This window comes from Babylonia areolata, chromosome 20 (genome assembly GCF_041734735.1).
Source record: "Babylonia areolata isolate BAREFJ2019XMU chromosome 20, ASM4173473v1, whole genome shotgun sequence".
Lineage (NCBI taxonomy): Eukaryota > Metazoa > Mollusca > Gastropoda > Neogastropoda > Buccinidae > Babylonia > Babylonia areolata.
Window position 1 is genome coordinate 49913995 of NC_134895.1, and position 16246 is coordinate 49930240.

Genomic DNA, 16246 nt, shown 5'->3' on the forward strand with positions numbered 1-16246 from the left:
AACATCTGCCCTAGGTTTGCATAAATCTTTGACATAAAATGGACTCCAATAAGTAAGAACATCTGCCCTAGGTTTGCATAAATCTTTGACATAAAATGGACTCCAATAAGTAAGAACATCTGCCCTAGGTTTGCATAAATCTTTGACATAAAATGGACTCCAATAAGTAAGAACATCTGTCCTAGGTTTGCATAAATCTTTGACATAAAATGGACTCCAATAAGTAAGAACATATGTCCTAGGTTTGCATAAATCTTTGACATGAAATGGACTCCAATAAGTAAGAACATCTGCCCTAGGTTTGCATAAATCTTTGACATAAAATGGACTCCAATAAGTAAGAACATCTGTCCTAGGTTTGCATAAATCTTTGACATAAAATGGACTCCAATAAGTAAGAACATCTGCCCTAGGTTTGCATAAATCTTTGACATAAAATGGACTCCAATACGTAAGAACATCTGCCCTAGGTTTGCATAAATCTTTGACATGAAATGGACTCCAATAAGTAAGAACATCTGCCCTAGGTTTGCATAAATCTTTGACATAAAATGGACCCCAATAAGTAAGAACATCTGCCCTAGGTTTGCATAAATCTTTGACATAAAATGGACTCCAATAAGTAAGAACATCTGCCCTAGGTTTGCATAAATCTTTGACATAAAATGGACTCCAATAAGTAAGACCATCTGCCCTAGGTTTGCATAAATCTTTGACATAAAATGGACTCCAATAAGTAAGAACATCTGCCCTAGGTTTGCATAAATCTTTGACATAAAATGGACTCCAATAAGTAAGAACAAACTACCAAATGCATCAGAATACGCAAAGAAAAGGCGAATTACTTGAAAAAAAAAAAAAACAAAAACAAGACAAGAACCAGCAATATCACGACATTACAACTCCTTGAAAGCTGCAGCCAAGGACATAAGGAAGGCAACAGCGACTGGCAAACCGTTTCCTTGATTTTGATGTCTGCTCTGTCAAGAACGACATGAGATCGTCTCGCTTGTAGAGAACGTGCCGTGTCATATAAAAGATAAACTGCGTGCTTCATTTATCCTGTTCTCAATGGGGGCGATCCGATCTTGGCACCTGGAATCAGAGGGCAGGGAAAAGTATTACGTTTATATCATATCATCTTATTGTAAAGAGTGTTGTTATAAGTACATATGAATATATACAAAATCATGTGTGCATACACTTCTAAAATATGACCGCTTCCACAATAAAGTAACAAAGAAAAAGAATGAATTGAAACCTTTTTTTTCTTTACACACGGACGAAAACATGCTCTCTCTCTCTCTCTCTCTCTCTCTCTCTCTCTCTCTCTCTCTCTCTCTCTCTCTCTCTCTCTCTCTCTCTCTCTCTCTTTCTCTCTCTCTCTCTCTCTCTCTCTCTTTCTCTCTCTGTGTGTGTCTCTTTCTTTCTGTCTCTGTGTCTCTGTATCTGTCTCTCTGTGTCTCTCTGTCTCTGTGTCTCTGTGTCTGTCTGTCTGTCTGTCTCTCTCTCATAATGATGGTGATGAAATGCTTATGTCTCAATGCTTATGTTTCTGTTCAAAAAGACGCCATCTCACAACATGACCTCAACACATGCTTCAACGACTGCCGCCATTCTTGCACAAGAATGCGAGCTTTTGGGTCATCCCTCTCACATGAACGACAAAACAACAACAACAACAAAAACCCAAAGAAAACCCAAACAACAAAACAAAACAAATCAAACACACACACACACACACACACACACACACACACACACACACAACAACAACAACAACAACAACAACAACCACCTCCCCACTCCTCCCCCTTCCCACCTCCCTTCCCCTTCTTCTCTCCCCCCCCCCACGCCTCCCTACCCCCCCCCCCCCCCCACACACACACCCACGCCCCACTTCCCCCACCCCCTCCCACTTCCCCCACCCCCACCAAACCCCCCTCCCACTCCCACACACTCACCAACGTGGATCGCCACCATGGGATCGTCGCAGCTGGAGCAGACGTCAAAGTGCGCCCTCCCGTCCCCTCCCACCTGCACCGTGTTGCCCGTGCAGCGGCCCTGCTCCAGGTTCCCCGAGATGACGTCGCAGTAGGAGCCCTGGGGCAGCCCTGTCTGGAGGGTGGCGCGGAGCGGGAAGTCCTCTAGGTTGAGGGCGAGGAACGCCTTGTCGCCACGCCCGAAGGCGATCTGGTAGTCCGCCCCCGACCACCAGTTGCTGAGAGGGGCCGTGCCCGCCACGTTGCTGTGGGGTGGTGGTGGAGGAGGAGGGGGTGGTGGTGGTGGTGAGGGAGGCAGGGAGGAGGAGGGGGGGGGCGTGGGGGGCGTGGGGGACAGACGTTGTGGTACATTACATTTGCACTGCATTGCATCGTATTGTATTGCACAGTATTGTATTGTATTCCATTGTATTGTAATGCATCGTATGATATCGTATCGTATTGTATTGCACTGCATTGCATTGCATTTTGTTGTATTCGATTGTATTCTATTGTATTGCATTGTATTGTATTTTATCGCATTCTATTGTATTGCATTGCGTTGTTTGGTATCGTATTGTATTGCAATGGTATTGTATTGCATTGCATTGCTTCGTATGGTATCGCATGGTATCGCATGGTATTGTATTGTATTGTATTGTATTGTATTGTATTCATTGCCTTGACTTGCATTGAACTGAATTACATCGTATCGTATCGTATCGTATCGTATTGTTTTTCTAGTACTGATTGCATTGCATCGCATCGTATCGTATGATGGTGGAAGAAACCAGTCGGTTCAACGGAGAGGAAGGCGGTTACAGCAACGCACTGTGGAGTGCGGAGAGCAAGATGAGACACCGAAAGGATATCTTGGTCATCCACTGCATCTGTGCTCATCCTCCAGTCGTCTCAACTTAGTCTTGCCACTGGAAATTGGTGGACCCGGACGAGAGATCGAGAGTGAGGTCGACGTTGCGCAACTCCTCTTCACTTCAAACAAACTCATCGCGCAAGTCATCAGTCATAGCTCCCTGACAATGATATGCCTGTCTTTGTCTGCCCGAACTGTCAGCGAACATTTCGTGCGCAGATTGGACTATTCAGCCATCTGCGCATTCACAGATAGATTCATGAGCATCCCCCCACCCCACCACCACCCTCCCCCCACCCCCCAGCTGGATGACAACGATGGTCATCATCGATCTCGATGGACACACACCACCACCATCGTATGGTATGGTATGGTATGGTATGGTATGGTATGGTATGGTATCGTATCGTATCGTATCGTATCGTACCGTTACTGTTTTGTCACAACAGATTTCTCTGTGTATACTTCGGGCTGCTTTCCCCGAGGAGAGCACGTCGCTGTAGTGCAGCACCACACATGTTGTTCTTCTGCCTGAAAATGGCTTTTCTTTACTGTTCTGCAGGATTTTACCGGGAGCAATTTTTTTCTGTTGCCGTAGGTTCTTTTACGTCCGCAAATGTAGGCTGCGCACGGGATCTCGGCTTATTGTCTCTATCCGAATGCCAAGCGTCCAGACCACCACTCAAGGTCCAACACAGGGGAGAGAATTCCGGTTGAGTGTAGGATTCGATCCACAATGCTCAAATTATTTCCCTTCCTTTTCTAGGCGGACACATTACCGCTAGGCCACCACTCCACATACAGACACTCAGGAGGACTGACTCGGTGAAATCGGCTTCGGTGCCTCCAACAGTCTGAACAGGACACACACACACACACTGGAAGAACTCCACCTTCACCAAACCAACACCCAAGCCGTGAACACCTTGACTTTAAAAGGACGTCAGCCAGAATGTCACTGAACTCCACAAGAACGCCCAGTGAACTGTGTGGGGCGGTGGTCAGAATGTCACTAACTCCACAAGAACGCAAAGTGAACTGTGTGTGGCGGTGTCAAGAATGTCACTGAACTCCACTAGAAGGCCCAGTGAACTGTGTGGGGCGGTGGTCAGAATGTCACTGAACTCCACTAGAAGGCCCAGTGAACTGTGTGGGGCGGTGGTCAGAATGTCACTGAACTCCACTATAAGGCCGAGTGAACTGTGTGGGGCGGTGGTCAGAATGTCACTGAACTCCACTAGAAGGCCCAGTGAACTGTGTGGGGCGGTGGTCAGAATGTCACTGAACTCCACTAGAAGGCCCAGTGAACTGTGTGGGGCGGTGGTCAGAATGTCACTGAACTCCACTAGAAGGCAAAGTGAACTGTGTGGGGCGGTGGTCAGAATGTCACTGAACTCCACTAGAAGGCCCAGTGAACTGTGTGGGGCGGTGGTCAGAATGTCACTGAACTCCACTAGAAGGCCCAGTGAACTGTGTGGGGCGGTGGTCAGAATGTCACTGAACTCCACTAGAAGACCCAGTGAACTGTGTGGGGCGGTGGTCAGAATGTCACTGAACTCCACTAGAAGGCCCAGTGAACTGTGTGGGGCAGTGGCCTCAGTGGTTATGTGCCCGACTGGGAAAGCGAGTGTCCACGGGATCGATCCTCCTGATTAACAGACCGTGAGTTTTACTCCTCTCCTCCAGTCCCCTTCAGTCCTCTCGTGAGTGGTGGTCTGATTGCCAGTCTTTCGAATGAGACGGTAAGCACACAGCACACGAGAGAGTTGTCCCTGGCAACATTCTTTGGAACATTCATAAATTGATAGTAAAACAAACACATTTGTTGACATGGAAAGAATACACACAACACACACACACACACACACACACACACACACACACACACATATATATATATATATATATATATATATATAGAGAGAGAGAGAGAGAGAGAGAGAGAGAGAGAGAGAGAGAGAGAATGCACCGAGAAGAGCAGCCCGAATTCAAAACAAAGAAAATACGTTGTAAAAAAAAAAGTAACACAATAAATACAGTATAACGCAATTGATAGAGGCATCAAGTGCAATCTTCAGGATGCCAGGGTAGTTCACCGATATATAACAGAGAAGTGCTTTTTTGACTCACTTGTGTAAACAAAGTGAGTCTATGTTTTAACCCGGTGTTCGGTTGTCTGTGTGTGTGTGTGTGTGTGTGTGTGTCCGTGTGTCCGTGGTAAACTTTAACACTGACATTTTCTCTGCAAATACTTTGTCAGTTGACACCAAATTTGGCATAAAAATAGGAAAAATTCAGTTCTTTCCAGTCATCTTGTTTAAAACAATATTGCACCTCTGGGATGGGCACAAAAAAAATAAAGAAAAGAAGCCCAATTATATGCAAACTGCATTTACTGTTATATTTATATTTTTTGTATTTTCTAAACTTGACACTTTGATCTGATATTCTGACCCAACAACAAGAGCAGTCATTATTATAATTTTTTGTTCAAACAGGAACTTCTTTTGCTAAGCATGGAATTTTTTAAAATTTATTTTGCAAACGTTTTGGTGCAGATAGTAAAAAAGGGAAATTACTCCGTAATTAATGCTAGGGGACTTAATCTATCACAAGTGAGTCTTGAAGGCCTTGCCTCTCTTGTTTTCTTCTTAGAATAACCAAGCTGGGCAGCTAGAGGCCACTGCTGCTTACACCTATATTTTTTGCTCCATTTTCCTCTCTGTTTATTGAATACAGTTTCATCTATACTTAATCTTTAAAATTCAGTCTTTAAAAGATAAAAAAAAGAAAAAGAAAAAGTGTCTAAAAAGCATAACATAACCAGTTACTTACAGAGCTACGTTTTACGAATTATTAAGATTGTTCAGATTGAAAGAAAAATTATGTATTCTCAATGTGCATGTCTCTGTATCTGTCTCACTGTTTGTTTTCCCGCCACCTCGCTACACCACCCCATCTCTCTCTCTCTCTCTCTCCACTTGCTGAAGAATGGTTCTGTTTACAGTATTCGTAAACTCTGCGTTTATATATTTAATACCCTGAAGATACGGCAGGAATTCGGTGACAACAATGATGAAAGTTAGAATTAATTTACTATGCACAAGAAGCACTTTTGTTCTACAGGTTTAAGTTAGTATGTGTTTTACATTTTGTTGTCGCTGCGTGATCACCATATTGTGTACTTTTGACCTCTTTCTAGGGGCCGGAGGCCTGGAGATTCAAGTTTTGTTCTTGTTCTTGTTCTCTCTCTCTCTCTCTTGCCTGTGTTTCTCCTTATCTCTCTTTCTCCTTCGCTCTCTCTCCTTTCTTTCCTTATTTTCTTATTTCCATTTCTCATTCACAGGTGTGCGTTCTTTCATTCATGAGAGTAGGTTGAAAACAGGCCAGTAGGTGCTTATTCCTTTTCCACTTAATTATATAAAAAAAACCCAACCAAACAACAACAACAACAAAAACACCTTTCGATTCCGATTTTGACGGGCGCCATAGCCGAATGGTTAAAGCGTTGGACTTTCGATCTGAGGGTCCCGGTTCGAATCACGGTGACGGCGCCTGTGGGTAAAGGGTGGAGATTTTTACGATCTCCCAGGTCAACATATGTGCAGACCTGCCAGTGCCTGAACCCCCTTCGTGTGTATACGCAAGCATAAGATCAAATACGCACGTTAAAGATCCTGTAATCCATGTCAGCGTTCGGTGGGTTATGGAAACAAGCACATACCCAGCATGCACACCCCCGAAAGCGGAGTATGGCTGCCTACATGGCGGGGTAAAAACGGTCATACACGTAAAAAGCCCACTCGCTTATATACGAGTGAACGTGGGAGTTGAAGCCCACGAACGCAGAAGAAGAAGAAGAAGAAGAAGAAGAAGATTCCCATTTCTCTGTTCCCCAGAACTCACCGGAAGGCAACCATGTCATAGATCTCTCTCCAGCGATGCTCACACACCCATCCACCGCCGCACGTGAAGTCCGGATTGAGTTGCACATGGGCAGTCTCGTCGTTCCCAGTGTGGGGTGGACCCTGGTCGGAGCTGGTGAAGTCGTAACTGCTCATGACGCGGGGGAACCCGTAGGGATGGGCCAGCATGAATGCGGTGGCAAGCTGGTGGGTGGTGGGGGTGTGTGGGGGCGGGGGAGGGGACATAAAGTTATGTTGGCCTTATATTTATTTGACTTTTGCCGGATGATAGTGATGATAATGGTAACAATAAAAGGTTGTAATGATAATGGTAACAATAATAAACATCTTTAGCGAAATTAATGATACGATAACTACAGTATTCTTTTAATTAATTTTCATGATATATATCTTTAGTAAATCAACGATACGATAATTACAGTATTCTTTTCATTAAATTTATGTTCGGACAACGGTATCTGCCCTTTCTCTCTCCACCCCCCCCCCCAAGCCTCCCATACCCCACAAAATTAAAAGCAAAACATTGACTGAGCTTTGATTTTACGTCACTGAAAAAAAATAAATAAATAAAACATCGGACATTGTATTGCTGTCGAAAACGCTTCCAAACTATTGCAAAAAAAAACTGTCCTAAATATGAAAATGTCTGCTGGTTACCTGGTTCCCCTAATAAGTTGTTGAAGCAGGAATTGTTTTTTTGGAATGGTGATAAGTTAAACTTTGCCTTTATTAATGGAATTCAAAATGTGTTAAGCTATTGAACAGGCATGCAAGAGTAGGTGATTATTCGTTTATATGCTGCCAATGTAAATTCTTGTAATTAAATTACTTGTATAATGCTATATATCCACACACACACACACACACACACACACACACACACACACACACACATATATATATATATATATATGTGTGTGTGTGTGTGTGTGTGTGTGTGTATTTGCTATTGTTGTAATTATTATTGTTGTCGTTTTTGCTGTCATTCTTGTTGTTACTATCGCTGTCGTTGAAAAAAAAAATCAGTCAGACATGTCAATCCTGCTACTGTCAATTGCGACACATCAGTTCCATTCGGAAATATCTGTCCACAGACCCAACATCTAGACTTGACGTTCCTATCATTCTCTCTCGCCTTGACTACTGTAGCTCCCTATTATCTGGTTTGTCTGCTTCATCCATTCAGTCCCTTCAGCGCATACAAAACTCTGCTGCCCGACTCGTCCTCAGAAAGAAAAGATCTGAGTACATCACTCCTATTTTGCAACATCTCCATTGGCTGCCTGTCTCACATAGAATAAAGTACAAGATCAGCACTCTGTGTTATAAATGTATTCACAAATCTGTCCCTTCCTATCTCTGTGGCTGCCTTCACCTCTACACTCTATCTCGCTCTCTACGATCGGCTTCGAATCCACTCTGTTTACGCATATCCAGATTCAAACACCGTCCACTGTTGGACGCCGTTCTTTCTGTCTCTAGACCTTGCATTTGGAATGAACTTCCTCTTTCACTTCGTCAGGTCTCCGCACTCAGCTCTTTCAAGTCTGGCCTTAAAACCTTTCTCTTCACAAGATAGCCTCCCTCCCCTACCTCTTCCTTGGCTTCAGTTTTAGTTATGCATGCGTGTGAATGACTGGTGTGAAAGCGCTTAGATTTGTCTCTGCACAAGTTTCAGCGCAATATAATTTGTATTTGTATTTCTTTTTATCACAACAGATTTCTCTGTGTGAAATTCGGGCTGCTCTTCCCAGGGAGAGCGCGTCGCTACACTACAGCGCTACCCATTTTTTTGTATTTTTTCCTGCGTGCAGTTTTATTTGTTTTTCCTATCGAAGTGGATTTTTCTACAGAATTTTGCCAGGAACAACCCTTTTGTTGCCGTGGGTTCTTTTACGTGCGCTAAGTGCATGCTGCACACGGGACCTCGGTTTATCGTCTCATCCGAATGACTAGCGTCCAGACCACCACTCAAGGTCTAGTGGAAGGGGAGAAAATATCGGCGGCTGAGCCGTGATTCGAACCAGCGCGCTCAGATTCTCTCTCGCTTCCTAGGCGGACGCATTACCTCTAGGTCATCACTCCATAAATATTGTTATTATTATTATTATTATTATTCGTTGCTGTTGCTGCTGCTGTTGTCGTTTTTGTCGTTGTTATTGTTGATCCCACTGACCTTCATGGCACGAGCTTCCCTGAAAGTGAGGGGACCCCCACCCCCGCCATGACCTCTCTCGTTGTCGTGGTTGTAGAGGAAGTTGACGACGTCGCTGCCGCCCCACATACCCCAGCCCGTGCCCCAGTTCACCAGGTATTTCATGGGGTTCTCCCGCCGGAACACCTGATACAGAGGTCCACTTTCAGTTTCATGAATAGAAGTGTTGAGTGTGAGGACCAATCTATGTGCGCAACTATTATTTCCTCCCCCCCCCCCTTCTTTTTTTCTCTCCTCCTTCTCCGTCTTTTTCTTCTTGTTCTTGTTCTTCTTTCTTTCTTTCTTCATCTTCTTCTATCTTTCTTTCTTTCTTTCTTCTTCTTCATACTTTTCTTTCTTTCTTTCTTTCTTCATCTTCTTCTTTTTCTTTCCTTCTTTCTTTCTTTCTTCATCTTCTTCTTCTATCTTTCTTTCTTTCTTCTTCTTCATAAATCTTTCTTTCTTCTTCTTCTTCTTCTTCTTCTTCTACTTCTTCTTTCTTTCTTTCTTCATCTTCTTCTTCATACTTCTTTCCTTCTTCTTCTTCTTCATAAATCTTTCTTTATTTCTTTCATAATTTCTTCTTCTTTCTTTCTTTCTTCTACTTCTTTCTTTCTTTCTGTCTTCTTTCTCTTCTCCTCCTCTTTCTCCTCTTTCGCTTTCCATTTCATGTTATTTTTGTTACACTTTGTTGTACTACTACCTACCCTGCCCAGCTCCAAGCCGAACTTGAAGTTGGTGACTCTTCCGGACTGCAGGTATTCCTCGGCCTTAACTGCCTCCCCTCCCTGGTCTATCACTTCCTGGCACACGAAGGGACGCGACCCGCTGCCGAACATATCACTCCGAAGGTTCTGTGCAAGGAGAAAAAAAAACACTGAATATTTTCCTTTTATGTCATTGAAATGTTTCACTTTATCTTAAAATGCAATTTTTGTTTTCTTACCTGAATGTTTTCCTTTTACATGATCCAGGTCAAATGTACGCTGTGATGAAGGAAGGGTGTGCCAGTTGCTCATTCGTTTTTCGGTTTTATTTGTTGTCTTTTTAAATGTCATTATTATCTTACTGAATATTCTCCTTTTTATAATGATTGAAACATACACATACGCGCGTGCGCGTGCGCGCGCACACATAACTCAACACGCAGGCACACACACGCGTGCGCGCGCGCACGCACAAAACGATGCATGCGCACGCACGGACACACACGCAACACACACACACAGTTGTTAACACTCTGAATCATAATGTAATAGTATCTTACCCATATGTTTTTCTTTTTACATAATAATTGATGTGTGCATGGTGATAAGTGAAGGGTGTGTCAGTTTTTTTGTTTTTTTTTTCTCTTTGATTTTTGCTGACGGGCATTTTATTTTAAGTGAGCCTAAAGAGAATTTTCTGTTTTGGGTTGAAGCAGATATTAAAGTATTTTGAACTGAATTGAATTGAATTGAATTGGACTGTGCAATCAATGCAGCACCATATCTTGCGATGAGACTGAATGCAATTTCCAGTCAATGCTGCTTGTGCTACCGATTCAGCTAGTAGTACACAGGTAGATAAAAGGTACATGAGAACATGTCACATACCCAACGAGGCAACATTGTGTTCGTTTATTTATTTATTTATTTATAGTCTGTTCATCTAAGATGATGATATTAGACTGAAAATGAATGAATGATATTATTATCATCATTTGGATTATTATCATTTCTATCATAATGATAATTGTTATTATTAATTAGAAATCGACATTTCTGTATATTCGAATGAAAAGGGGGGCGGTTGAGGTGGAGGGGAGGGGCGGGGGGATGGGGTGTGGGGGCAAGGAGGAGGTGACTAAGAAATCCATTCCTCTCTAAGCAGTCTTTTCATAATGAAGGCATTCCATTTGAATCTCTCTCTCTCTCTCTCTCTCTCTCTCTCTCTCTCTCTCTCTCTCTCTCAGTGTGTGAGCGTGTGTGTGTGCGTGCCTGTGCTATTTTGTTTGAATATCTAATCTATACAGATTATTATTATCATCATTATTATTGTTGTTGTTATTGTGTTATTGTTTTTGTTGTAGATCATCATAAACATCATCATCATCATCATTATCACCATTAATGTTATGATCATGAGCATGATAGTCAACATCATCATCAACATCATCATCGTTATCATTATTATCATTATCATCATCATCATCATCACAATTTTATTACTATTATTATTACTATTAATATTAATGATATTATTATTAGTAGTAGTAGCACTAGTAGTAGTAGGTTCATCATTAAAAAAAAGTGTAATCATAGGAGGGTGGTAGAGGGGGTGCCGGGTAATGTGTGTGTGTGTGTGTGTGTGTGTGTGTGTGTGTGTGTGTGTGTGTGTGTTGGGGCTCACGTACGTTTATGTGTATTTGACTGTGCTTTCATATCTGTGAAACTGCTTGTTTGGTGCATATCTGTTATGCATATGTGTGTGTATGTGTGAATGTGTGTCTGTATGTTTTACATTTATTTGCTTATTTATCATCATTGTTGTCTTTTTTAAAATTTATTATATATATATATATATATATATATATATATATATATATATATATTATTACGCTTATAGTTGACTTCGTCAGGTTTTTACGCCTTATACATATTATTATTATCATTAGTAATAGTTCTTTTTATGTATTTATCCATCATTTATTTTTCATTTCTATTTTATTTTATTTTATTTATTTGAGCTACTGATACTGAAACCGAAACTGTAATCATCATCAGCATCATCGTGACTGTTCTGACTACCTTCAGCCTGCCCATGACGGCGAGCAGGTCTCCAGGCCACATGTGCTTGGCAGCGTCCACACGGAAGCCTGCCACGCCCAGGTCAATGAGGTGGTTGAGGAAGTCCACCACCTTGCCCCGCACATAGTCATGGCCCATGGCCAAGTCCGCCAGGTTCACCAGTCTGCAGTTGCGGACCTGTGACGGTGATGGTGATGTTGATGATGAAGATGTAGTGGTAGTAGTAGTCGTAGTTGTTATGTTGCTGTAGCTGCTGCTGCAGTAGTAGTAGTAGTAGTAGTAGTAGTCATTGTCGTCGTCGTCGTAGTAGTTGTTGTTGCTGCTGCTGCTGCTGCAGTATTAATATTAGTATTAGTTGTAGTAGTAGTAGTAGTAGTCGTCGTCGTCGTCGTCGTAGTAGTAGTAGTAGTAGCAGCAGTACACGCCGGGTAAGTGACAAGGGTGGGAATGGGGGTGGTAGGGGTGTTGGTCACGTGTGTGTGTGTGGCTGGTATATATATATATATATATATATATATATATATATATATATATATATATATCTTGCTCTCTGCCGGGCAATGGCCATTATATGAATAAAACATCCGTATCCGTATCCGTATCTCGCTCTCTGCCTATGTGCTTCCCACCCCCTCTCTCTTTTTTTTTTCTCTTTCCTCTCCTCCCTCTCCCTTCATCCTCCCTCTTCCCTCCCCATTCCTCGCTCGTCTCAACCCCGCCCCCCCCCCCCCACCCCCACTACAACACACCCCACCCCACCACCACCACCCACGCCCCCTTTCACCTCTTCAGGGTTGGTGTAGTCGTGGATGCTGCCGTCGCCGCTGTGACAGTTGCTGCCGTCGTTGAAGTCGTTGGGACCGTAGGGAACCCCGGGGTAGGATAGTCTGCCCCCATCCCAATGTGTCCCCCCGGTACCAGTCCCCGACCCTCCGGCCCCCGTCATGTGATTGATCACCACGTCCGCGTAAATTCTGGAATTTTTTTTTTTTTTTTTTTTTTTGTAGGCGTGGAGATGGAGGAGATACCCGTTGTGCTACAGGTCCGTTATGTCACATGTCTGTTATGCCGTTATGCCATTTGTCCGTTATGCCATATGTCCTTTATGTCACATGTCTGTCATGTCACATGTCTGTTATGCCACATGTCCGTTATGCCGCATGTCTGTTATGTCACATGTCCGTTATGCCACATGTCTGTTATGCCACATGTCCGTTATGTCACACGTCCGTTATGTCATATGTCCGTTATGCCACATGTCCGTTATGTCACATGTCTGTCATGTCACATGTCTGTTATGTCACAGGTCCGTTATGTCACAGGTCCGTTATGTCACATGTCTGTCATGTCACATGTCTGTTATGTCACAGGTCCGTTATGTCACAGGTCCGTTATGTCACATGTCTGTCATGTCACATGTCTGTTATGTCACAGGTCCGTTATGTCACATGTCTGTCATGTCACATGTCTGTTATGTCACAGGTCTGTTATGCCACATGTCCGTTATGTCACATGTCCGTTGTGCCACATGTCCGTTATGCCACAGGTCCGTCATGCCACATGTCCGTTATGCCACATGTCTGTTATGCCATATGTCCGTTATGTCACACGTCCGTTATGTTACATGTCCGTTATGCCACATGTCTGTTATACAATATGTCTGTTATGCCACATGTCCGTTATACAATATGTCTGTTATGCCACATGTGCGTTATACAATATGTCTGTTATGCCACATGTCCGTTATACAATATGTCTGTTATGTCACATGTCCGTGTAAAGCATACAGGTGCAGTGCCGGGTCAAGGGTGACCAAGTAGACGGGTGTCAAATCTTCATGGGCCGAAGGTGTTTGCTCGGATGAAATGCATATGGTGGTTCCGTATGCCTTGCCCGTGGTGCTACACTTAGGATACGCATGCCGTGTGGTCTGTGGCATTGCAGACCTGTGGCATGGTGGACGTTTGATATCCTTGATAAATCCAAGCTACCCAAGGCCAAGTTCCAATAAAGAAAATCGTACGTTAGAAACCCAGACAAAGAGATAGAGAGTTAGAGAGAGACAGAGAGAGAGAGGGGGGAGAGGGGTGGAGGCGAGAGAGAGAGAGAGAGAGAGAGAGAGAGAGAGAGAGAGAGAGGGGGGAGGGGTGGAAGCGAGAGAGAGATGTATGTGTTGGAGGAGGATGACTGCATGAATTGTGTTTACGGGTGAGAGTGAGGGAGAGGGTGGGGTGGAATAAGATAATTGTTTTCTTTATTTGTGTGTGTGTGTGTGTGTGTGTGTGTGTGTGTGTGTGTGTGTGTGTGTGTGTGTGTGTGTGTGTGTGTGTGTAATTGCTTAGGTTCACTGTATCCTATTAGTTGCTGTTATTTTGTTCCTTTAAAAAAAAAAAGAATTAAAATAATGAATTTATATACAAAATAAAACGGTGGTTGACCCAAGAAAGTCCGGGTAAAAAAAAAAGAAAAAAAAGAGAGAAAAAAAAAGAGAGAGATCACAGACAAAGAAGTACTCTTTCTTGTTTCATCCGAAAGCCTAGCACCCACACCACCACTCAGAGTCTAGTTGAAGGGCTTGCGTGTGGTGTAAAGAAAAGAAAAAAAGAAATCCCGATCCAGATCATCGTGGGACTCGGACCTCGTGAAAGCTCAGCTTTCCTGGTCGAGTGCATTCGTTACTATTTGTATTCGAGACAACATGTGTTGTTAACTCGGTTCAATTATTAGTTGCTTTTCATATTCATTTGCAACTTTTGTTTATATGTTTATAACCCCACCAAAACAACAACAACAACAACAACAACAACAACAACAACAAAAACAAACAAAAAAACAACAAAAAAACAAAGGCACACACACACACACACACATACACACACGCACGCACGCAAGCACACTCACGCACACACACACACACACACACACACACACACACACACACACACACACACACACACACACACACACACACACACACACACACACACACACACACACAAAACCAGGTAGAAGGAAAATTAAACCTTGAACCTCAAGCTACCGTTACAGTAACAACGACGACTACAACAACAACGACGACGATGACGACGACTACTACAACAACAACGACGACGATGAGACGATAGCAGCTACTGGGTCTCACCTAACGCCAACTTTGTTACAGCGGGTGATCATGTCACGTAGGGCGTTCTCATCCCCGCTACGGGTGACCAGCTTGTAGCTGACCGGCTGGTAGCGCTCCCACCAGGGCCTACGGGGGTTGGTGACCACGGCGTTTTCTGAGGGGGGCGAAATCTGCAGTGGACAAGGGGAGACAGATACTGACACACACACACACATCAGCCGCGTGCTTCCAGACACGCACACAGGATGTAGACGAGACAGGCAGGCAGGCAGCCAGGTACAGGCAGGTACAGCCAGGTACAGGCAGGTACAGGCAGGCAGGCACGTACCCGCAAGGGCACACACATACACACACACGGACACATACACGGACGCGCATACACATGGCAACACACACACACACACACGGACACATACACACACGCGCGCGCGCGCGCACGGACACTCATACACACAGACACAGACATACAAGCACACACACACACACACACACACACACACACACACACACACACACACACACACACGGACATTCATACGCACAGACACAGACATGCAAGCACACACACACACACACACGCACGCACACGCACGCACACACACACGCACACACACACACACACACGGACACGCATACACACGGACACACACACACACACACACACACACACATACATACATACACACACACACACACACACACACACACACACACACACACACACACACACACGGACACCCATACACACAGACACAGACATACAAGCACACACACACACACACACACACACACACACACACACACACACACACACACACACACAGACTCTCTCTCTCTCTCTCCCTTCATCATCCCTCCTCCTGAGAAGAACACACAAGAAGAAGAAGAAGAAGAAGAAGACAGACATTGCTGCAGGAAAATATAGACCACAGTCATCACAAAAAAAGGCAGCTGGACGTGAGAAGAATATGAGAGAGGGGGTGGGGGTGACACTCGGAAAACATGCAATATGACACAAAACATACAGACGACAGTTGTCAGAAAAAGAAGGCTGGAGGACTTGAGAAAACTGGAACAGTAGGTGGGGGAGGGGGAGGGGGAGGGGAGAGGGGCTGGTGGGGTGGGGGTGGGGTGGGGGGTGGGGGTGGGGTGGGGGGGCTAGGGGGACAGTAACATTCGGAAGGCATGATATATGACACAGAACATACAGACGACAGTTGTCACAACAAGAAAGCTGGAGGATTGGATAAATCTAGAGGAGGGGTGGGGGGGCGGGGGGGGGGGGGGGTAACATTCGGAAAACATGCAGTATGACACAGATCACACAGAGATGTCATTTGTTACAAAAAGGAGGCTC

General features: G+C 44.1%; 1 protein-coding gene across 1 annotated transcript in view; it reads right to left on the reverse strand.

Annotated features, from left to right (window-relative positions):
- Positions 1–786: 786 nt before the first annotated feature.
- LOC143294644 (alpha-amylase-like) overlaps positions 787–16246 on the reverse strand; it is an 18239-nt gene continuing 2779 nt past the window's right edge. The window contains exons 3-10 of the mRNA XM_076606021.1: positions 14908–15059; positions 12550–12739; positions 11766–11942; positions 9684–9830; positions 8959–9123; positions 6763–6965; positions 1965–2248; positions 787–1095 (exon numbers count right to left, since the gene is read on the reverse strand). Coding sequence (XP_076462136.1) covers positions 1058–1095; positions 1965–2248; positions 6763–6965; positions 8959–9123; positions 9684–9830; positions 11766–11942; positions 12550–12739; positions 14908–15059 — 1356 coding nt within the window. The 3' untranslated portion in view covers positions 787–1057. The remainder of the gene's footprint in view (positions 1096–1964; positions 2249–6762; positions 6966–8958; positions 9124–9683; positions 9831–11765; positions 11943–12549; positions 12740–14907; positions 15060–16246) is intronic.